Source organism: Panthera onca, chromosome A3 (genome assembly GCF_046562875.1).
Source record: "Panthera onca isolate mPanOnc1 chromosome A3, mPanOnc1 haplotype 2, whole genome shotgun sequence".
Taxonomy (NCBI): Eukaryota; Metazoa; Chordata; class Mammalia; order Carnivora; family Felidae; genus Panthera; species Panthera onca.
The window spans coordinates 54775117-54800297 of record NC_138341.1 but is presented as its reverse complement, the minus strand read 5'-3'; the positions used below and the strand labels follow the sequence as shown (position 1 = coordinate 54800297).

At 38.9% G+C, this 25181-nt stretch overlaps 1 protein-coding gene across 1 annotated transcript in view; it reads right to left on the bottom strand.

Annotated features, from left to right (window-relative positions):
- PPP3R1 (protein phosphatase 3 regulatory subunit B, alpha) overlaps window positions 1–24973 on the bottom strand; it is a 69051-nt gene extending 44078 nt beyond the window's left edge. The window contains exon 1 of the mRNA XM_060659752.3: window positions 24578–24973. Within this exon, the coding sequence (XP_060515735.1) occupies window positions 24578–24580 (3 nt within the window). The 5' untranslated portion in view covers window positions 24581–24973. The remainder of the gene's footprint in view (window positions 1–24577) is intronic.
- Between the last annotated feature and the right edge of the window lie 208 nt (window positions 24974–25181).

Below are 25181 nucleotides of genomic sequence, written 5' to 3'. Positions count from 1 at the left end.
GTTTAGCCCCACATCAGGCTCCTATACCCTGGCAGTGCAGGGCCTGGTTGAGATTCTCTCTCCTTCTCTCTCTGCCCCTCCTCCACTCCCTCTCTTTCCCTCTCTCTCAAAATAACTTAAAAAAAAAAAAAAAAAAAAAAATATATATATATATATATATCATCACTTTCTTTTAAAATAGTAATAGTTTCCTCTCATATAATTCAAGAACTATATGGATTTTTGTTTATATAACATACTCATTTCAAGGCAGCAAATTAATATTTTTTAGATTAATTTTCAATGAGAAACCAGAAGCTTATAGTAATTTTAATTCTAATACAGTCTAATTATAGTCCTTCTAATTCTTTCATCCTTTACTTAGTCCCCTTCTTAGATCTTAAACTCCATGAAGGCAGCAATTGTTTTCATTATCCTTTGATATCCCTTGCCAAATTTAACATTGTCCTAAATTTATGCAAGGAAGTATTTTATAGGTGCATGTAAAAATCCAGATAGCCTTTAGGAACCTGGTTTAAGTGGCATGTTAAGCATCAACATATTAAAGAACATGTTTGGGGCACCTGGGTGGCTCAATCAGTTAAGCATCCAACTCTTGATTGTGGTTCAGGTCATTATCTCATGGTTCATGGGATCAAGCCCTGAGCCACACATCGGACTCTGTGCTGACAGCATGAAGCCTGCTTGGGATTTTCACTCTCTCTGCCCCTCCCCTGCTCACACACACACTCTCTCTCTCTCAAATAAACACAAAAAACAAACAAAACGAACGAACATAGTTAAAGGGTATATTATTCAATAAATTCTTAAACGCCCAGTTATTAAAGAACTTTAGATTTTTGCTTCCCTTGATACTCACCCTCATAAGTATCTACTAAGCACTTGATGTCCAATAAGCAGGCAGTACTCTAATACTTAAGTAATATTTATAGTTCCCAAGAAGAGCCTATAACCAAATAAGACAATGTTGTCACCTCTTAAAGTCTACTAAAGATAAATGTCTACATATTCTGACAGCAGCCCTTTGAAAATAGTCTAAAATTTACAGTATGCATTCATAAAATTTATTTTTATTCTCTTACATCTAGACACTTCAAGATCAAAGTAACTCTAAACAAAATGAAATAAGAGATCCAAAAATACTTTCATTTCTTTGCCAGAAATATTCCTATTCCTGATTTAATGTGTATCAAAATTGATAACTACAATATGGTAAATTTGAAAAAATACTAAATAAGAAAAAGTGAGAGTCCAAAAGTCTTCATCTGCTGAAAGACAAAGTTTGCCAACTTCCCACAGTTAATATAATTATTATAAAGAAACCAGTTTCTAAAGTAAAATCACTAACCATCTTAATACTTGTTTGAGGACAGATTATTTCTTACTCTCAGAAGTATACAACAAGGGGTTCAAACTGTGGATAGATCAATTTGGGTGAAAGGAAGTGAAAAGATCACAGACTTCCAGGGACCAATCTCTTGTCTCTATCAGGCTGAGTTCACAAGTACCCCTTTCTCTAGACCTGACTTTTCCATTCAGGAAATAGGGAAGTTTGGGGGCACCTTGGTGGCTCAGTTGGTTAAGTGTTTGACTTTAGATCTTGGTTCAGGTCATGATAGTTTCGTGAGTTCGAGCCTCGCATCAGCTCTGAGCTGACAGCGCAGAACCTGTTTGGGAATCAATCAATCTCTCTCTCTCTCTCTCTCTCTCTGTCCCTCCCCCACCTCTGCTTGTGCACACACTCACTCTCTAAAACTTAAAAGATAAAAATAAAGTTATTTTTAAAAGTTCAACTAGATGACTTCAAGGGATCCTCCTAGGTATATTGTTTTTTGACTACTAATGAAGATGCTAGACATACTTAAATATGGAAGAGAGAAGGAGAGGGAGGGAGATAGGGAGGGAGATAGGGAGAGAGAAGGCAGACATGGAATGTCAAGAAACACCTTGAAGCATCCTGCTGGTCCAGAAGACAAAAGTTTCCCAAACAGAGTATGCTTAACTTTATATTATGTTCTTTTGTAAGCCAGTACAACAGACAGTATAAGAAAAGGCAATAAATCTCAAAAACAGCAGATGCTGTTAGCAATACAAATCAAACATGACCTTAGTTATAGCAACAAATCTGGTAACAGGGATTTTGTAGATACTCTATAAAAATTAGTTATGATGCTATCGTATGACAGAAATGTTCGTTAATACAGTATACCACTGTTAAAGTGACCAGTTTTCCAACAGAAGTTAGTAACATCTGACCTTGTCAAATTATTTTAGAAGAAAAACAAAACCCTAAAATTTTCTAGCCTGATAAATACTCCAAAATTTTACTCTATAACTTCACCTAGTAAATGATTGAAGGTACATAATGTTAACTATTTTAAAGATCCTACTGCATATTGGGGCCTGAAATAGTGATACCTATTATTTTATTTTGCAGTTTAAAATTTACCTAATATCTAACCTAACCAATCCTATTTTTCTCTTCCAAAATTAACCATGATTTCTGTTATGTTTACCTTATATCCTACAAACTTGTTGAATTCATTAGTTCTAGTTTGTTTGTAGATTTCCCAGGATTTCCTATGTAGACAATCATGTCATCTGCAAATAGGGAGATTTTCCTCCTTTCCAATCCGTATACCTTTATTTTTTTCTTCCCTTATTCCAGGTAGAGCTTTCATCACTACGTTGAAAGAGTGGTGAGAGCAGATATTTGCCTTGTTACTGATCTCATGGGAAAAGCATTCAGTCTTTGCCATTAACTATAATGTTACCTATAGGTTTGATTTTTTTTTTTAATCTTATTTATTTTTGAGAGAGAGACAGAGTACGAGAAGGGGACAGGCAGAGAGAGAGGGAGACACAGAATCTGAAGAAGGCTCCAGGCTCTGAGCTGTCAGCACAGAGCCCAACACAGGGCTTGAACCCACAAACCGCAAGATCATGACCTGAGCTGAAGTCAGCTGCTTAACTGACTGAGCCACCCAGGTGCCCCCCTCCTATAGGTTTTTATAGATATTCCATAACCAACTGAGTTAGTTCCCCCATGTATGTATTTTTACTTTTTTTAAAGAAACCATGAATGGGTCCTGAATTTTATTAAATGCCTTTTCCATCAAATTATGTGATCATGTGAGTTTTCTTTAGTTGTTCATACAGATTATTTATACTGAGTTTCAAATAGTGAACCAGCTGTGCATCCCTGCAGTGAGATCATACTTGGTTATAGTATACAATTTTCTTTCCATTCTGCTTAACTAACTCTATTTGCTTACATTCTGTTAAAATTTTTACATATACATTAATATGGGAAAGTTGATAGTGTTTGTACTTTTGGGGGCAGGTATCAAGGTAATGGGGGCTACTCAAATCATCTATTTCATATTGGGTGAACGGTAGTGGTTTGTATTTTTAAAGGAACGGTCCATTACATTACATCAAAGTTGTCAAATTTATATGTGAGTTGTTCATAGTATATCCATATGATCTTTGCCAGGTCTGAAGGGTCTATGGTGATACCCTCCACTTCATATCTGATACTGAGAATTTGTTTCCTCTTTTGTTCCTCCCCATCTTGTAGAGGTTTATCAATTTATTGATCTTTCTGAAGACCCAACTCTTGATTTCATTCATTTTCTCTGTTTTTGTCTTCAATTTCACTGATTTCTGCTTTTATCTTTATTTCCCCCTTCTTCGCTTTGGGTAGATTTTGCTCTTTTTTATCTTTTTTCAGGTTCTTGAGATGGGAGTTCAAGATTACTGAGCCTTTTTTTTTTTTCTGAAATGTGCATTTAGCGCTGTTAAGTTTCCTTCTCAGCACTGCTTTAGCTACATCCCACAAATTTGTTCAATGGATTGTATTCTTACTGTGTTTTGTTTTTCATTACAGTTATTCTTCAGTGCATGACACATAGAAAATACTTAATATTTTTGAATTATCACTGAAATATGCTTTTGTTGTAAATCTTTATTAGGTACATCCATTTTTGTTATTTCTTTGGGAAAATGTATTAAGTTCCAAACAACTGTCATATGAACTTTAAACACAGTCCGCTCACCAATTAATCATCTTTATGCCAACCCAAAATTTTTACAGGAGTGTATGTCCAAAAAGTTAAGAATGATATCTTCCAGTGTTTAATACACTGTAAGCAATTAATAAAAGGAAGGATTTAAGAATAAGATTTCATTCCCAAAGGTGTAAGATACTTCTCAAGTAGCAACAGACACAACAAAAGCTTTATTAAAGCAGAGACCTCTCTGAAAGTCTAGGTTTGCAAAAACCCTGCTGGCTCTTTTCATCTGGTTTTACTTATAACAATAACATTATTTCCATCAAATTAAAACAATTCCTTATATAAAGTCCTAATATCTCAGACTAAGTTCAGATGCACTAACTTAAATTTTTAAATAACTACCTTGGTTCCGGGGCTCCTGCTGGGTGGCTCAGTCAGTTAGTCGTTTGGTTTTGGCCCCAGGTCATGATCTCATGGTTCATGGGTTTGAGCCCTGCACTGGGCTCTGTGCTGACAGCAGGGAGCCTGCATGCGAGTCTCTCTCTCCCTCTCTCTCTGCCCCTCCCTGTTGTTCTCTCTCTCTCTCCCCCACCCCTCTCAAAATAAACTTAAAAGAAAAAACTACCTTAGTTCAAACAAAACATGCAAAACAATAAATGTTACTTTGTCAACTTCTCATGGGCTTTTTTTAAAGGCAAAAGCTGACAGATCTAGAAAGTAATCTTTACAAGTTAGCTTTGTAAATATAAATATGGATGGAAAAAAGAAAAGTTTACTGAATACAAAAAAAATGAAATAACATTTATGTGCTGGGCACTCTTTTAGAGACTTTACATACATTTATCTCATTTATCCTCCAAACAATCTTCTTGGTAAATAGGGATGTCAAGGTTAAGCAACTTGCACAAGGTCACAAAACTGGTAGTGACAAAGACCAAATTTGAACTCACACTAACATAATTCCCATAGTATTCTCACCAATATATGATAAAGCTATATCCTCTCTATATTATATAAGAGAAGCTGTAAGTTACTGAAACCGTTTTCCTCTCATCTTGGAAAACTTAGGTTCAAGTGGCTAGTCACTGCCAACTTACACTGACAAAGCAATTTAAAATGTGTTGTTCATATATCTAACATAGTCTCAATCACAAAAACGAGACAATAATAGGGTGTGAGATAGGTGGAGACAGTTGAGGAGAATAGTATAGCAATGGAAAATATAAAACACTATATTACACAGAAACCATCCAACAACTTGGAACAATAATTTGGTATTATATTTTAATTTAAAAACATACATAATCCTAAAACAAAATAGAAAACTCTGTATGCATAGCATTTTCAGTAATTATAATTAAGAAAATAATCTCAGAACAGAGGAAATATAACCCCAGTAGTAGCACAGTTCTGGATGATGGTAAGAGACCAACTACCCTAACTAGTGTGAAAGTAAGCAGTTCAAAGTATAAGTTAGTAAAACGAAAGGTCAAGGAAGACTAAAGCAAGATGTGCATAAACAATTAAGGAATGGGGGATCCTAGAGGGAAAATGTGACATAGATACTAAATTGAAATGAAAAACTGGAGTATCCAGGAAGATGTTAGATGACAGCAATGAAAAGAGATAAAGGAAAACACAGTCAGATAGAAGGAAATGACTCTGCGTGAGAATTAAGAAGTAATAATCTATTAGGGGGTTGCCAAATTATGGCCCCAAGCATATCAGGCCTACCACCTCTAGGGGTTTGGTTTGGTTTTTTCAGTGATTATCTTTTTTTTTTTTTTTTTTAATTGAAGCATCACTGACATATACTAGTTTCAGGTGTACAACATGATTTGGTATTTGTATATATTGTGAAATGATCACCATAGTAAGTCTAGTTAACATCAATCACCATAGACAGTCACAAAATTTTTTTTCTTGTGATGAGAACTTTTTTTTTAATGTTTATCTGAGAGAGAGAGAGAGAGAGAGAGAGAGGGCGCACATGCACACACACAAGCAGAGGAGGGACAGAGAAAAAGGGAGAGTCCCAAGCAGGCTCCAGGCTGTCAGCACAGAGCCCGACATGGGACTCAATCCCACAAACTGTGAGATCATGACCTGAGCGGAAATCAAGAGTCAGACACTTAACCGACTGAGCAATCCAGGCACCCCTCCTGTGATGAGAACTTTTAAGATGTACTCTTGTAACAACTTTCAAATATGCAGTACGGTATTATTAACTATAGTTGCCATGCTGTAGATCTCATGACTTACTTTATAACTAAAGTTTGTATATTTTGACCACCTTCACCTATTTCATCCACCATCTCTTGCCTCTGGCAACTACCAATCTATTCTCTGTATCCATGAATTCAGTTTTTGGTTTTGTTTTTAAGATGCCACAGGTGAGGGGTGCCTGGGTGGCTCAGTCTTTAAGCGTCTGACTTTGGCTCAGGTCATGATCTCATGGCTCATGAGTTCAAGCCCCATGTCAGGCTCTATGCTGCAGACAGCTCAGAGCCTGCAGCCTGTTTCAGATTCAGTGTCTCCCTTCTCTCTCTGCCCTCCCCCACTAACACTCTGTCTCTCTCTCTCAAAAATAAATAAACATTAAAAAAATTAAAAAAAAAAAAAGATTCCACAGGTGAGATCATACAGTAATTTTCTTTATCTTATTTCACTTAGCAATATATTACCCCCAATCCACATTGTTGCAGATGGATTCCTTTATGACAGTGATATTCCACCCTACACACACACACACACACACACACACACACACACACACACACCATAGTTTCTTATCCATTCATCCATCCATCCATTAATAGACGCTTAGGTTGCTTTATGTCTTGGCTACCGTAAATGTTACAATGAACATGAGTGTACATACATCTTCCAGAGTTAGTGTTTTCATTTCCTTCAGATAAGTGCCCAGAAGTGGAATTGCTGGCTCATACAGTTCTATTTTTAATTTTTTGAGGAACCTCCATGCTGTTCTCTATAGTGGCTGCACCAACTTAACAACAATAGTGCACAAGTGTTCTCTTTCCTCCACATCCTTGTCAAAACTTATTACTTGGCTTTTTAGTAACAGCCATTCTAACAGGTGTGAAGTAATATCCCACTGTGGTTTTAATTTGCATTTCCCTGATGATTAGTGATGCTAAGCATCTTTTCATGTACCTGTTTTCCACCTGCACGTCTTCTTTGGAAAATGTCTATAGAGATCCTCTGCCTATTTTTTAAATTGGACTGTCATTTTGCTATGAAGTTGTAGGGTTCTTTATATATTGTGGATAATATCCCTTTATCAGATATATGATTTATTAATATTTTTCCCAGTCAGTAGGTTTCCTTTTCATTTTGTTGACAGTTTCCTTTGCCGTGCATGAGCTTTTTAGGGTGACAGTCCCACTTGTTCACTTTGGCTTTTGTTGCCTTTGCTTTTGCTGTCAAATCCAAAAAATCATCACCAAGACAGATGTCCAGGAGCTCACTAAGTTCTCTTCCAGTTTTATGGTTTTACATTTAAGTCTTTAATCCACTTTGAATTGATTTTTGTATATGGTGTAAGATAGTGGTCCAGTTTCACTCTTTTGCATGTGCTTGTCCAGTTTTCTAAACATCATTTATTGAAGAGACCAGACCATCCTCTTCTCAATGTGTAGTCTTTGTTCCTTTGTCATAAATTAATTGACCATATATATGTGTAGGTTATTTCTGGGATCTATATTCTGTTCCACTGATCTAGGTGTTTGTTTTTATGCCAATACCATTCTGTTCTGATTACCATAGCTTTTATGGGTTTGGTTTTTTAACATAATAGCTTTAGGGACCCCTTGGTGGGTCAGTCGGTGAAGTGTCCAACTCTTGATTTCAGCTCAGGTCATGATCCCAGCGTCGTGGGATCAAGCCCCGTGTTGGGCTCTGCGCTAAGCATGGGGTCTGCTTAAGATTCTCTCTCCCTCCCTCTGCCCCTCTCCCCTACTCGCACACTCTAAAATAAATAGCTTTATACTGAAATATAATTCACATTCCATACAATTCACCCACCAGAAGTGGATGGTTTTTCATAGAGTTGTGCAGCCATTACCACAATCAAATTCCTCACACTAAAAAGAATGCCCATATCCACTGACAGTCACTCCCCATCTCCCTGACTCATCCTACTAATCTACCTTCTGTTTTTACATACTCTCCCATTCTGAATACCACATATAAATGCAACCATACAGTATGTATTCCATAACTGGCTTCTTTTACTTAGAATATTTTCAAGGTTCATTCATGTAATACAGCAAGAATCAATACTTCATTTTTACTGCCAATAATATTATATGGGTATACCACAATTTATTTAATCTGTGTACATGTGGCCTGTTTCCATTTTTTTTTTTTTTTTGGCCATTATGAATAATACTGTATAAACATTCATATGCAAGTTTTTTCTTTCATTTCTTGTGGATACTTGGGTATGGAATTACTAGGTTATATAACAACTCTATGTTTAATATGTTATAGAAATGTTTTATAAAGCAGCTACAACACTTACATCCCCACCAGCAATGTTATGAGGATTTTGATTTCTCCATATCCTCACCAACAATTATCTGGTCTTTCTGATTATAGCCATGCTTAGTGGGTATGAAGTGGTAGCTCTTTTTGGTTTTGATTTGCATTTCTCTAGTGATATTGAGCATCTTCTCATGTGCTTATTGGACATGTGTTTATCTTCTCTGGAGAAATGTCTGCTCAAATCCTTTGCTCACTTTTTAGCTGGGTTTTTTATTATTGAATTGTAAGACTTCTTTATATATTCTAGACAGAAGTCTCTTATCAGTCTATGAATTGTAAAAATTTATCCCATTCAGTGGGTTGTCTTTTCATTTCCTTGATGTTCTTTGAAGCATAAAAGTTAACTTTTATGATGTTCAATTTATTTTTCTTTTGATGTTTGCACTTTTAGAAAGAATTCGCCACCTGTGTTTTTATACTAAGGTTTTTTTTCCAACACAGCCATGCTCATTTGTTGTGTATTATCTATAGCTGCTTCAAGCTACAATGGCAGTTTAGTAGTTGCAAAAGACTGTATGGCGCCCACAAAGCCTAAAATATTTACTGTCTGGTCTTTTACTGAAAGTTTTCCAACTTGTTCCTTCACTTGAGGCGGCTGCTGCACAAGGCAAGTGATATCCTTGGTAAGGAAGCAGAATTTTGATTAGGGTAACCTAGGTACAAAAAATATTTTTGTGAAGAGGCTGACAACACAGGGTTATAGCCACGTATTGGTGAGGGAAGAAATACAGTATTAACATCAGAAACCAGATATAATTTCACTGCCTACAATCCCATCAGTAATCAGTGACTTCTGTTCAGAGCACCAAATAAAATACTGAGCTTGTTTTTATTACATAAGGCCTAGTGATGGAAGGTAAGCTAGGGACAATTTATAAGATCTGCCTTGAAGGAAGGTGGTCAAAAGGCACAAAGGTCTTTTTTTGATATGTAAGAAACCTGGAAAATACAATGGAACTTAAGAAAAAATCTGTAATGAGACTTGGAACCTAATAAAAAGAGACACTTGAGAAAGTGCTCCCTGCTTTTTTTTCCTTCAGGCATATGCTGGTATATGAAATTGTGGCGGTCCTCTTTGGACAAGTGGACCTTTAATGTGAACTTGACCTATGTCCCTGATGAAACTGGATGAACTGCTGAACCACTCTGTTAACTCTGACTCTGGGCTTCTCATTTTGTGAATTAGTACATTCCTTATTATTTGGGACACATTTAGTTGGGTGGGTATTCTGTTACTTATACCCAACACTCTGATACATTTTCTACTTTGTTAATGAGTACTTACTGGACAGAGGCTGCACAGAAATCAGAATGAAGTGATTATGAAACCCAGATCTGCTAAAAATACTACAGACTAGTTTTTAGTAGTTTGATTTTTCTTTTACACTCTTTTGATGTTTATTTGTGAGAGAGAGAGAGAGAAAGAGACAGAGTATAGGTGGAGAAGGGGCAGAGAGAGGGAGACACAAAATTGAAGCAGCCTCCAGGCTCTGAGCTGTGGGGCTCAAGCTCACGAACCACAAGATCATGACCTGAGCGGAAGTCAGACACTTAACCAACTGAGCCACCCTTTAGTAGTTTGATTTTTTAAACTTTAAACAGTATTTTGCACTTTATCAAGCACCTTAATAATTATCTTACTCAGTACCCACAAGAACTCTTAATCAGTCAGTCTGGTGGCCACTTTACAAATAGAGAGAGAGAGAGTGTGTGTGTGTGTGTGTGTGTGTGTGTGTGTGTGTGTGTGTGTAAATTCAGCATACTCCATTAGAGGTCTTCCAATTTATATCTCAACAGTGTTCCACCACACCATATTATGTTCCATAACATCAAATAAAATTCACTGAAAGCAACATAACAAAATGACGACAATCTTCTTTCAGTACTTAATTGTCTGACATTATACAACTTTATTCTAGGAGTAATATGACCAGAATAAAATGTCCAAATAGCTGCTACATGTCAAATTCAAACTGGACAAGCAGAGTGACCAGAAGAAATCTAGCACCTTATAATAGCTCTACTGAAACCTGTGTGTGGTGTGTGTGCATATACATACACATACACACACAATTGTATTGTATTATCATTTTTTCCTCCACATGCCTGACTCAATCTATGCTATGGAATCTTTAGAGCTATGTATTTTTTCCTTCATTTTTGTCCCTAACGCTATGTTTGATATATGCAGTGGGCAAACACAGAAGTTCGCTAAATTAAGAAATCAAAGATCTAGAACGGGAGTCTCAGTTTATCAGCTGTTCTAGAATACACTTAGTACAAAAATGTTATGGTAAATCAACTTAAGTAAACAAAAACACTATAAATTCAATCTCCTTTATTTATGGAAAAGTCTACTTACCATTTAACAAATAAAATAACATACTCACATCCAGCTGATAATTTACTCAGATACACAAAAAAACTCTTGAAGCATAAAAGAAGTCCTGTAACTTTCAGAATCAGTAGTATCCTCCAGTAGCTTCCCCACCGTGCTAATGCACTTAAGCATAGGACTTTCAAATACCTCCACAGACCTAGACAATAAATACAACTAACACAGCTGCACCTCTGCTGGCTTCCCAAGCCAGCAAGCAAAGTGTCTATTTACCTATCCACCACTTACACTTATATTCTATGAGAGATACTACAATGGGAACAGGCTTTACAAAGATGAATAAAAATGCATCCCCTGCTTTAGAGGAGGCCACAGTTTAGGGGAGGCATTAAACACAATGAAATATGGCATATACTATTATGAAAGTGACTTACAAATGGCCACTAATTGCCTGAGGGAGTTGGTAAAGTTTTCACCCAATGCCATTGGAACAGGATCTTGATATTTGCCAGAGAAAGGAGAAGCACAGTGCAGATGAAAGAAAAAATATATACAAAGGCACCAATAAGTTAAAAAAAAAAAAAAAAAAAAAAAAGATGAGACACTTGAGAATCAAGTAACCTGACTCGGTTATAGCATAAAGATGGCTAGAAACAATGATCAGAACATGAGTGGCATTCAAAGGAATTTAAAATTTTAATAGAAGAAGAGGTAGCATTGACTTTCAAATAAGGCAGTGACACTAGATTTCCTTTTCAGAAGAAAAACTCTGGTGGCAACTCTGGAAGACAGAATGAAGAAGGAAGAAACTATAGGCAAAAACATCAAAGCAAAGCATTATGGTGGCTATGGAAATAGTCCACATGAACTATAAATGAAATTCCAACAATGCCAGGGGCAATGGGGATAAAGAAGGTGATTCAAGAGGCATTTGGGGGATTCTAAATGGGAAGACAGGTTTGTTATAACATGATACTGATGCTCCTGAAAAAACTTCATGCTCTTAAAACTACGATTAAAAATAACATGGCTTGGGGCACCTGGGTGACTCAGTCAGTTAAGCGTCTGCCTTTGGCTCAGGTCATGATATCACAGTTTGTGGGTTCAAGCCCTGCATCAGGCTCTGTGCTGACAGCTCAGAGCCTAGAGCCTGATTCGGATTCTGTGTCTCCCTCTCTCTCTGCCCCTCCCCTGCTCATGTTCTCTCTCTCTCTCTCTCAAAAATGAATAAACATTAACACAAAAACAAAAACAAAAAAACATAGCTTGGGGCACCTGGCTGGTTCAGTCATTAGAGCATGTGACTCGATCTCAGAGTCATGAGTTCAAGCCCCATGCTCGGCAAAAAGCTTACTTAAAATAAACAAACAAATAAACAAAATGGCTTAAGGAAAACAGAGTTGGAAGCAGACACTCAAAACCTATGCAATTAGAGTACCAACAAAATCAACAAAAATCCTAATTAAGCATAAAGATGTGCTAACTAATAAGTATGGGACTTTAAAAAAATTTTTTTTAATTACATTTATTTATTTTTGAGAGACAGAGTGAGACAGCACACAAGCAAGGTAGGGGCAGAGAGAGGAGACGCAGAATCCAAAGCAGGCTCCAGGCTCCGAGCTGTCAGCACAGAGCCCGACGCAGGGCATGAACACACGAACCGTGAGATCATGACCTGAGTCGAAGTTGGACGTTTAACTGACTGAGCCACCCAGGCACCCCAGTATGGGACTTTTAAGAGGTACAGATGAGCCTGGGTGGCTCAGTCAGTTAAACATCTGACTTCAGCTCAAGTCATGATCTCACGGTTTGTGGGTTCGAGGCCCCATCGGGCTCTGTGCTGACAGTTCACAGTCTGGATCCTGCTTCAGATTCTGTGTCTCCTCTCTCTCTGCCCCTCCCCCACTTGTGCTCTGTCTCTCTCAAAAAAAAGGAAAAAGCATTAAATTTTTTTAAAATAAAGGTACAGATGAAAGTAACAGAAAAAAGTGTTACGAAGGGGTATCTGAAACTAAGTTATAGAAACAAAAGAAAAATGCACAAACATCTGGAGGAACTGTGCAATAAATTCTTCCAACGTAAATGGCCAAACTGAGTCATGAAGAAGAATGTGGGCTGTATGGATAGTATACATTATTCTTTGGTAGCTCACTACTTTTAGCTTTGTTAGTGTGTTTTGGATTCAGCTGTCACTGCTTGATGGCACAAAGTATTAACATGTTGGGAACATTATAAATACGTTTTCCTCTTTATCCGTAATAGTATGTGAACTCAACAGGAATGCCTCAAGTAAGTAACTGAGTAAGTAACAGCCTCCCACCCCCACAGGTCAGGCCACATGTTTCTATGTTCTACTACTCTTAGCACAGGCTGCAACTGAGAACTGCTTAAGACTTTAGTAGTAAAGGGGAGAAGAAGGTATGCCAGGTTTCCGGATAGGAGTGAATGAATTGATAATTGTTTCCAATAAGAAAAATTGAGGAATAATGGAAGCATGAATAGGAAGACAATAATGAATGTAGTTTTAGTTATGATGAGTTGAGGTGACTTACACACACCTTTATTTAGAGTGAATATCCTATAAGCAGTTAGATCCTCAGACTGAACAGAAAAGAATGACGCCGGCTGAAGATATGAATCATCGGTATGTAAGAGATGATGAAACTTTGAAAATAAACAAAGAATTTATGCATTCACTCAATTCACCCGTTCAACAAATATTTATTAAATTCTTATAATATGGAGGAATCTATGCTGGCAGCTGGCATAATATAGGAACGTGGTATGACCTGCCATGGAGGTGGGAGGCTCAGTCACTTACTTGAGGGACTTTTGTGGCATTCCAAACATAGCCGATGCAAAAAGCTCTGACAGTAGTAATAAACAGACAACAGAATAAACCTAGCATACAATACTCAATAAAACGTAACAAGACCAAGTTGTTGGAGCATAGAGCAAAAGCAGGAACATGGTGAAATAAGCAAAGTAAGCAATAGGTAGAACCTATCGAGTCTCTGAGCTATGTTAAGGCTGTGTTAATCCTATGATATATAGGATTTTAAATGGGAAAGTGATACAATCAATACTTAGAGGGCCTTGGACCAAACCCAGATGAAAAGCTAGCAACAAAGATTAAAAATGGTCAGAGACGCAGAACAGCAACTAGCAGAACATGTCACGGAAGCCAAAAAAGGAAAGAACTCCCAAGAGTTTCCAACAAGTTCCAACGTTACAAAGAAGCCAAGTACAAAGAAAGAAGAACCAAATACATTTAATGAGTACCAACTGGATTTCCAGACACTTATTATTGTCACAATTTGAGGTGTTCTTAATTCCCAATTTACACTACTAAATAAGGTCGAGAGTTTATGGTGTTTGTTCAAGGTCACATAGCTAATGAATGGCAGAACCAGAATCCAAATTCAAATCTTTCTAACTCCAAATCTCATGCTGGTAATTAGATTACTGCCAACATAATAACTTTCAGTGAAATGCAGATACGTAATCATTCTAGACCAGTGCTATCTAATAAAAATTTCTGCTCTGCAATGACATAAACATTTTATATCTGCACAAATGTAGTAACCACTAGCCACAAGTAGCCACTAAGTATTTTTAATGTAGCTATTGTGACTAAAGAACTAAATTTATAATTTTATTTTATCTTAATTCATTTTAATTAAAATTTTAATAGTCCCATGTGGCTAGTAATTTGGACATCACAGATCTAGACTGTAGTGTACTGAAAAACAAGAAAATGAGCAAATAGTCAAGAAGTATGACAGAGTGACAGCCAAACAGAAAAGCAGAGCGTAAATATATCTGTTCATAAATTTCATTATTTAGTTGAAAAAGATTATGAGTTAGTTTATAATTCATAAAACTGTATTTGTTAGGAAAACAGTTGTTAACACAAATAGATTTAAAATCACAGATTTCCCTTACTACCTACTCGCACTTTTCTTTCCTGACATTAACAATTTCTATTAAAGACTGCCTTACAAGTAAATAATACCCCAGAATGCTGGCTTACTGCACACCTATAATAGGAGATTGGTTGTGGCATCAGACTCGGGTAGATAGGACAAAAAAAATCAGCCCTAAAACTAGACAGATTAAGGATAAATAAAAGTGCTAACAGACAGCTCCATTAAAGCCAATGGTAGGTTGCTATGCTTCACTACCTTGTACCTAGGTTTTAAAATGCATACCTAATTCTCACACACAAAAATACTCTGTATTATTTACAAAGGACAAAAGAGACCTGGTTAGAGTACAGATAAATTTAATTATGCTACAAAAACAATTCAAAGTATCATCTCACAGAAATGTTTTTTGGGATAGCAATAGATTATCAACACAGCCCTCCTTATGATACACCTAATAAAGGGCTTTAACTGACAAAACTCTGAGGAAGGAACTTGTAAGAACCTACGGGTCGCTGCATTTTCATTGCTAAATTTTAAAAGATTTCTGGGGCGCCCGGGTGGCTCAGTAGGTTAAGCGTCCGACTTTGGCTCAGGTCATGATCTCGTGGTCCGTGAGTTCGAGCCCCGCATCGGGCTCTGTGCTGACCGCTCAGAGCCTGGCGCCTGTTTCCGATTCTGTGTCTCCCTCTCTCTCTGACCCTCCCCCGTTCATGCTCTGTCTCTCTCTGTCTCAAAAATAAATAAACGTTAAAAAAAATAATAAATTTTAAAAAATAAATAAAAGATTTCTTACAGAAATCTTCAAGTGTTAAAAACATTTTTATAGTACAGGATTATCAAAACCAAAGACAAACCCAAAAACATACAGTAATCACATCTCGAAATTTACTCCTGTGCCAGATCTACACATTAACTGTCAACTCATAATCACAAAAAGGGTATGGGAGTTCAAGGAGAAAATTCAGAAAACAGAGTAGATGTGGGCTGCTGAAGAGAAGGTTTATTTGGAAGTATAAAAGTGAGGAAGTAATTTTAATCTGGCAAGCGTGAAATAAAATACATGCTTTATAGACTACATTTTGGAGGTCATTTTCTTGTTTTAATTTAAAAAAAAAATGTTATCCTGGGGCACCTTGGTGCCACAGTTGGTTAAGCATCCAATTCTTGGTTTCAGCTCAGGTCATGGTCTCACGGTTTGTGAGTTCAAGCCCCACGTCAGGCTCTGTGCTGATGGCATAGAGTCTGCCTGGGATTCTCTGGCTCTGGCTCTCTCTGCCCCTCCCCTGCTCACTCTCTCTCAAAAATAAACTTGAAAAAAAAAAAAAAAGAAAGAAAGAAATTGTTACCCATTTAGTTAATGCTTAACAAGGAGATAAGCAGAAAAAATAAGTACAAAAAAATGTTCTGTAAAATATTTTCTTGCGGGGCCTGGCTAGCTCAGTCAGAACATATGCTCTTGATCTCAGGGTTGTGAGTTCAATTCACACTGTGTGTAGAGATTACTTTCAACCTCAATCATTACAAAATCGCTGATTAAAAAACTACCCTGAATTGCTTTTGAATCAGTGCTTAACTGAAATACAGTTAAAAACCTTGGAATGACATTGTAAGGAGTAACTAGACCATGGTATCCTTCAAATCTCTTTAATTATGAAATAGTAATAAATCCATACACTGCCGTGGGTTGAAAAAAATACCAAAAAGCTCCATTTTGGAAAAGTATACAAGAAACTTAACAGTGATCAATACAAGCAAAAGAGGTGCCCAGAAAAGGCTCACTTGCCATTTATACCTTTCAGTATAATTTGAATTTATTTTTTATTTTTTTTAAATTTTTTTTTAATTTTTTTTTTTTTAACGTTTATTTATTTTTGGGACAGAGAGAGACAGAGCATGAACGGGGGAGGGGCAGAGAGAGAGGGAGACACAGAATCGGAAGCAGGCTCCAGGCTCCGAGCCATCAGCCCAGAGCCTGACGCGGGGCTCGAACCCACGGACCGCGAGATCGTGACCTGAGCCGAAGTCGGACGCTCAACCGACTGAGCCACCCAGGCGCCCCTTAATTTGAATTTTTAAGCAAATGTATTAATAGTGTCCTTAGAACTTTAAAAAAAATAAGAATATCAATCTACAACTAGATATAGCCCTTATATAAAATCTGAACTCAGAAAAATGGTTCCTTTTAGACCTATGTAATTTCATCAGAAGTTATTAAAACAAAGGCTGACAGGTGCGCCCAGGTAGCTCAGTCGGTTGAGCTTCTGACTCTTGATTTTTGGCTCAGGTCATGATCTCACAGTTCGTGAGATAGAGTCCCATGATAGGCTCCATGCTGTCATTGCAGACGGGGCCTCCTTGGGATTCTCTCTCCCTCTCTCTCTGTCCCTCCCCTGCTCGTGCACTGACACACTCCTCTCTCTCCGAAAATAAATAAACTTAAAAAAAAAAAAAAAGACTGACAAAGTACTAACCTCTTTTCTTGTTAATACTCCAATTTCCTAGATCCATTCCCTACATCACCGACTCACTGGTGCTCTCTCCTGGGTCCACTTACTATTTAACAACATTTACTTAATACCCTATTAACTGCATATCAAATCTCCCCAAATAAGTATTATAATCCTTTTCCATACTCCTCACCCTCAATCTCACCCCATTTGCCTAGCCTTAATCTCAACTTCAGATGATCTTGCCTCAAACTATCTCAAATTACTGAGATGATTTAGGTCACACCACATGAACTCCATTATTAAAACAAATCTGTTGCCATGGCCTACTTTACTCACTCTGATTTTTTTCCCCTCTTTTGATGTCCCTCCTTTCCCTTTAACCCTCCCCTCTTCTTTCTGCCACTTCTAGGACTCATTCCATTAATCATCCTTTCTTAGAGCTCCCTCACCTGGCTTCTCTTCTAATTCTAAAGAATACCAACATCTGCTATCCTAAATAGAATACATCCCAACTGTAAACCACTGAAATTAACTTTTCTTTGTCCTTTTTTTCATAAATGTCTCAAAAAAGGAACACTCATTGCCTCCATGGTCTCATCAGCACTTACTCCTTTATGCCACTTACTCATTTACATATTCCTTCTAACACTACTTAATATCTGGTATATACCAAGTATCTGTAACCTTAAAGACAAGGTCTCTGCATTCTTAAGAGTTTACATTTCCTTACAATCTTATTTTCATCACCTAGAATTTAACTGAAGTTACTTAAGAGTTATGACCTCTATTAACAGTTTTCAATTTTATCTCCTCTCTTGTATTAACAGGTGAAAAAAAAAGATCTCTTATGCCGGGACACCTGGGTGGCTGGCTCAGTTGGTTAAGCATTAAACTTTGGCTCATTTGGCTCAGGTCATGCTATCACGGTTCGGTTCCTATGTTCGAGCCACGTATCGGGCTCTGTGCTGATGACAGCGCAGAGCATGGAGCCTGTTTGGATTCTCTGTCTCCCTCCCTCTCTACTCCTCCCCAGCTCATGCTCTCTCTCTCTCAAAAATAAACATTAAAAAAAAATCTCTTATTGCCTAAAGAGAACCATATTTCCTATCTTCTTGGGGAACCTCAAACTATTAATAATTCCATCTTTTCCCTTTAAATCTTCAAACACACTCCATCTTTCCAGGCTATTCCTTTTACCCCCAAATAAATTCTTTCTCAAACCTCAACTTTGCAGCTTTTATCTTCTCTCCTTCTACTGGAAGCTTCAAGGAACAATCTACACTCAGTGTCTAGCTACCTATTTATTCCTCACTCACTGCATCCTGGTTTTCCTTGCTACCAGGACAAAATGCTGTTTTCTTGTACTATTGCCAGGATCACCGTAACTATCCTGATGCCTCTAAAAGACACTTATAAGTTCTCTTTCCCAATATTTGCAAAATCTAGGCACTGCTGACTCCTTCAAATCTGACATCACTCTTAACTAATTTTCCAACTGTCTGGCAATTTATTCTCAGATAACCTTCACAGATTCCTCATCCTCTATCTACCTCCTCTTAAATGCAGTGTGCTTTAGGGTTTGCCCTCTTCTCATGTTATGTTTTCTCTATAATTTCATCCAGTTTCATGGCTTCATTTACTACCTAATACACATGCATACACAATGCTCAAATCTTTAACCCCAGCCCAGATTTCTCTTCTGAGTTCCAGATATAGAGAGCCAATTACCTGCTTGCCATTTCCAACTAGATGATCCAGGACTACTTTAAATTCAACAGGTCCAAAACAGAAATTTCGTATATACCAAGTATTTGTAATCTTAAAGACAAGGCCTCTGCATTCTTAGAGTTTACATTTCCTTACAATCTTATTTTCATCCCCCAGATTTTAACTGAAGTTACTTAGAGATTATGACCTCTATTAACAGTTTTATTAACACTCCCTTATATCTCCTTTTCCTATACCTCCTAGGCAGAGAATGTGCATTTCTAACAAGATCCCAGATGATGTTGATGCAGCTAGTTCAAGATCCACGTACTAAGAATCACCGTTCTAACATATGTTACCTCTTCCTACCTTTAGAATACCAAGCTTCTTCTATCCTAGACCATGATATCTATGTGGCAGGCAGTGTTAATGTTTCACAGCACTGTATCCTAACGAACTTAGAATCTTGCAACATAGCATTCCAAGCACTGATTACCAAATGAGGAGAGAACACTAGAGATAAAACAAGTCATACCAACAAACTGGAAGTTTCCTGAGGACAGGGACAGCATTTTTCATATACCCCTAGAATATGAAGAACTGAATCTTACCCTAGTAGGTGTTCAATAAATATTTGCTGAACGGATACCACTATCATCTATCCAGTCACCCAAGCCAGAAGCCACACAGGGTTCATCCCTTTCCTTACCCACAATCCAACAGTCACCAAGTCCTATCTTCTGCTCCTAAAATGTCTCATACTTGGTCTCTCCTCTCCATTTGCACTGCTCCTACATTCTTTTTGAGTCCTTACTTCTCACATGAATTACTGTAATAATTTCTTAATTGGTCCCCGTACCTATATTCTTTTATTCTAATTTATTATCCACCACTGGCTTTAGGGAAAAAAATGTTAACTCCATATGATATGCAAGCCCCTCCATGGTCTTGCCTCAATCTACCTGACCACCCTCTTTCTCCTTTCCACCCTAATCCTCTACCCTCCAACCAGGCTAAACAGGCTTGCATATCTTATGGCTTTAAACATAATACTCTAAGCAGACCACCTCTCCCACTGGCTAAATACGCATCCTTTGACTCTGCTCAGACACCATCTCTCCCAGGAAGCTTCCTCTGAGGAACATTCATCTCATTGCCTCATCCTCATCCCAGTTTAGATTAAGCCTCTCCCCTGCCATGTATTTTTACTTAAAGATTTTAAAGTAATCTCTACACCCAGTGTGGGGCTCAAACTACAACCTGGAGATCAAGAGTCACATGCTCCACTGACTGACGCAGCTGGGTACCCCTACCCTGCTATGTACTCTTAAGCACCCCCAACTTTAGTTTGTTAATAGCACGTCACCATGCATAATTGTCTTGTTTATTCCACTTGATTAAGTTCCTTGGAAATTACAATTATGTCTTATGCTTGTACAGCCAGTATGAGGTATGTCAACACTCAACTAAAATTTAAATAAAAACATTCCTTGCTATTTTCTAAATAGTTGCTCTGAAAAGTTAGCATATTTCAGAATTACCTAAAAAGCTATAAAATCTAGACTGCTTGGCCCCATCCCTAGAGTTTTGAATTCAGCTGCTCCAGACTAGGGCCTGACAAATTCCCAGATGATGCTACTGGCCCAAGAACCACATTTTGAATACTAGTGTTCCAAATATATGTTTTCTCTTCCTTTCTCCAGGATTTAAAGAGTCTTTTCCTTGATGCCTCCAACTCTGCCTACTGCAATCTTAATAACCGTTTTAATCCCAGCTCAATTGTCACCTGATTCATAAAACTTTCCCTATCCCAGAAGAAACTGATCTTGCTCTTTCCTCAATTTCTATCAGACTTTGTATTATTCATATAACTAGAGCTAACTTTTCACACCTACTAGCATTGTCTACTGTTATAGACGAAAATGACAGTAGGAAACCTGCCTTAATCATTTTAACATCCTCAACAACCAAGCACAGTAACCAATGAACATGAGACAAAATCTACAAGTATTCGTGATATGAATGAATCCTGTTGCTTGCCCAGACTCTGGGCCCATGGTCAGTCTGACTCACTTAATCCTCCTTGCCCAAGCTGACTTCCTTATACTGCCTTGTACTTTTGCTTGCCTTACTACCTATGACAGATGCTTCAACCTTCCCACACTTGTCTGTCCCTCGCACTGCTTTGCCAACTGACCCTTAGCTTCTTTACCTTGCAATCTGCACCTTTTCAATTTTCTCATCCACTGTGGAACATAATGAGCAGAGAAATTTTCTCCTCATGACTGATGTCAGTTTTAATTCTGCTGACCATAAAACAGGTTGCTTGCTTTGCTGTTGAAGTAGCCTTTGTCACAGATTTAGAGTATGTCGTGTGCAACTCTAAGTGCAGGTATCGTAGACAGCAATAAATGTTTTAAGTTCTATTTATACATTGTAGAGATGATTTTAATAAGTTTAAAAACACAACAATAGGGGCACCTAGGTGGCTCAGTCGTTTGAGCGTCCGACTATTGATAATCGAGTCAGGTTGTGATCTCGTGGTAGTAAGATCAAGCCCCTAGTGGGGCTCCATGCTGAGAGTGGTCCTGCTTGGGATTCTCTCTCTCCCCCTCTACCCTGCTCTTTCTCTCTCTCTCAAATAAATTAACATTTTTAAAAAACACAGAGATATAAAAAGGTCATTTACAAGATTTAAGGTTTCCCAAGAAACAAAATTTAAAAGAAAAGCCAATTACTTATGCACTATATTCATATATGCATCCAAAATAAAATCCTATTTTTAAATTATCCTAAGTACATGGTAAGAAAAACTATTTCTGATACATGAAAAGTTAACTAAGTTTCTAAAAATGCCCTTAAAAATTTACTCCTCCAAAAACTTTTCAATCCCACAGACCTAAACACTCTATTTTATCATTTAATTCTTTTTACATTCCTCTGCATGCCATTAACACTGAAGTACTCTATTTAAATACACATGCCCACCTACAGAAAAAATGGTGAAGTTATCTATTTATGTATTTCTATAAACAAATATTTATTTTACCATAGACAACTGACCAGTAAGGGAAAAATCCTAGAAGCACAGTACTCAAGTGTGTGTGTGTTGTGTATATAAAATCTTCATCCCGCCTGGATGCTCAACAGTTTAAAATTCAAAAAGAGGTGAAGGGAGGAAAAGACTGAACTCTTAAGCAAAGAAGAAATAAAGTATATTTAATGTAGCAACTAAAATAAATACCTGTCAGAAAAGATTGTTGATAGGTTCAATCCAATCTTTTTACCTTCCCCTTACTTGAATTAATCAGTGATATTCGTAAGTTAATTCCTAAATTAAAACCCACTGACAAAACTGTAAACAGGTTCATGATACTCAGTAAGAGTTATAATAAAGTTTTCCAAAGGGAGTGAAAATTTTCAGAACGTTATACTCCATTAACTAGAACAGTGAACCAGATCACTCCAAAGCCCAATTTATTTGAGCTAATTACTATCCTATATAGCAGAATTCAGCTATAGGTATCATCTTGACACTTTCAAACCGGTGCTACTACATTCAACAGACCAAAATAATCCTAAAGTTGGGAGGCCTCTGTCACAACAAATTAACTAGGTCTTGAAATGGAATTGAGAGAATGGCAGACTAAAAGAACCAAGAGTAAATCAGAAAATAAATACTAAAGAGGAAACTAGAAAGAGGGAAATAATCACCTATAAGAAAACATCATAAAATAAATCTTAACATTTTTAAAGATAAGAAAACACTGAGTACCAGGAAAGTAAATTTAAGAACAAAAAAAGGGGGAGAGGAGGTTCCTGAGGGGACACACTACAGAAAACAAGCGAGCAAGCAAGCAAACTACTTGGAAAACAGCGCATTCTGATATATAATACACAAGCAACAAAAAGTTGGATCGTTACTCCTCACAATGAAATGCAGGTAAAAACATTCACTGCAATGGCCAAAGATCTTCAAGATCCTGACCATCAAGTAAAATATATGTATAAGGAAGTTGTATTAAAGCACTAAAGTGCAATTCCTAACTCCAAAAAACTATGGCAACAAAAAGACTGCTCTGTGAAGGGCCTTGATCTAAGCTGCTTTCTGTAGTAGTCTGGAAAAACCTAAGTTTTGTAACTTTGACGGCCAAAGTTGTCTCTGAGCAGCCTCCCAAGTTGACAGGAAAATTTTCCTCTATATATCAAAATCACTAATCATTTATTAAGTCTGTTCTTAATCTGGATTTTAAGTACACTGAAAAGTGCACTTAATCTTTTGCCCTGTATTTTCAATAAAAGCTGACTTACTTGAATTTTCTAGTTCACTCTGTCCCCTCACAATCACACCAAATTGATTTTAAGTTGCAATCAACTGAATTTCTCTCTTCACTAATCCACCACTCTATTTTCAAATACTTGATTTCTACATACGGGGTGAAATACAATACAAGAAATTACCCAACGTCAAACAATCGGTCTAAAAATCTTCTGACAACTGTTTGAAGACTTTTAGAAAAAGTGTAACCACCAAATTCCATGTTTGAATATCTTACATGGAAAAGCACTGCGAACTTTAACTACTACGTATACAGTTCGTGATTGCAAAGAGGAAACTACAGCGGCTACCCGGAGCAAGAGAACCGGTAAGGTAACAGGCTAAAAGGGCGTCGTTGATTTCTTGGCCACGGTGACAGAGGCGGGAGACACACCCCTAGCGTCGGTTTGAAACACTACAGCAATGAATTCTACCTAGGGATTAATGTGAGGGTAAGGAAAGACAAATTTAAATCGCCATGATTCAAAAACAACCACCGCAAGAGAGAGAGACTTACGACGGTAACAAAGAAAACGAAAAACCCTTGACAGTAAGGAAGCTTTAAAAACAAGTATCACCATTTATCAAAGACCGAGTAGGACTACGTTTTCATGAATATACACCTTGGACCTTTCCGGTTCGCTAGTGCAAAGAAGAGCAGCAGCGAAAGGAGCCCCATAAGGCTGCAAACAGCAGCAAAATACTAACAGAAAAGGGGAGAAGTGGCAGGATTCCTGCCAAGGCTCACTGTTTGAAAATGGAGAAAGTGGGTCTTATATAAAAAGCCATTTACCACATATTATTTCCCCAGGATTCTGGAATATGCCAGAACTTGAAGGAGCGAGTCGGGGGCGGGGGGGGGGGGGGGGGTGAAAGGGGGTCTCCACGTGGAGGAGGGTCCTGAGGGAAGTAACGCGGGGCGACGAAGGGCCAGGACGAGGCCCATGGGCCGGAAGGAGGGGGTCGAGGCCCGGACGGACTCCAGGCTACCGCGGGGGGTAGGGGCGGAGGGGCGCCCCGCAGAGGCTGGGGGGGTGGCCCTGTCAAGCAGCCGGCCCACCGCCCCCCGCCGGCCGCCAACGCACCCGGGCCGCTGAGGGCTCTCTCGGACCCGCCGCGGCACCAGCCTGCCTGGGTCTCTCGAATTTTCCACCGGGGGAAGCCGGCCGGGGGCGTCGGGGCTCGCCCCCGCCCCCGTCCCTGAAAGCGGCGAGCGGAGGAGAGATGGTGCATAGGGGAAGCAAAGGTCTCACCATTTTGCTGGGCAGTCGGCGGCTGGCGCGGGGGGAGAAGAGTGTCCGCGTTCAGAAGGGCTCCCGCAGGAAGCGGCGGCGGCCCAGCTGGGCTGGGGCGGCTGCGGCCCTCGGGACGCCCGAGGGGAGGGGAGGCGGCGCCGCGGGGCCCGCGCCGGCCGAGTGACTGGGCACGGGGGAGCGGGCGGGGAAGAAAAGAAATTAAGGTCGAGATTCAGAGACGGAGAGAGCGGGGAGGAGAGATGGCGAAAAAGGGGAGAGACAGAAGCAGAGAGGAGGGGAAGAAGGGGGAGAGGGGGGCCAGGCGGCTCTAGGGCTGCAACCTAAACTCGCGCGGGAGCCGTGACGGACTCACTGCAGTGGCTCGCGCTGACCCGCAACCTCAAGGCACGAAAAAGGGGGAGGGCGGAGAGGGAGGGGAAAGCGGAGCGCAGCTGGGCGGAGGGCGGGGGCGCGCGCGGAGCCGGCGGCGGGGGCGGGGCTTCCGCGAGCGGCGCACATCCGGGAACCCGCGAGCCGGCTCGGCGGTGGCCGCCGGGGTGCTCTGGCGAGCTCTGGTTGGGGAGCGCGGAGCGTGCGACCACGTACTCCCCTCCGCCCGCCG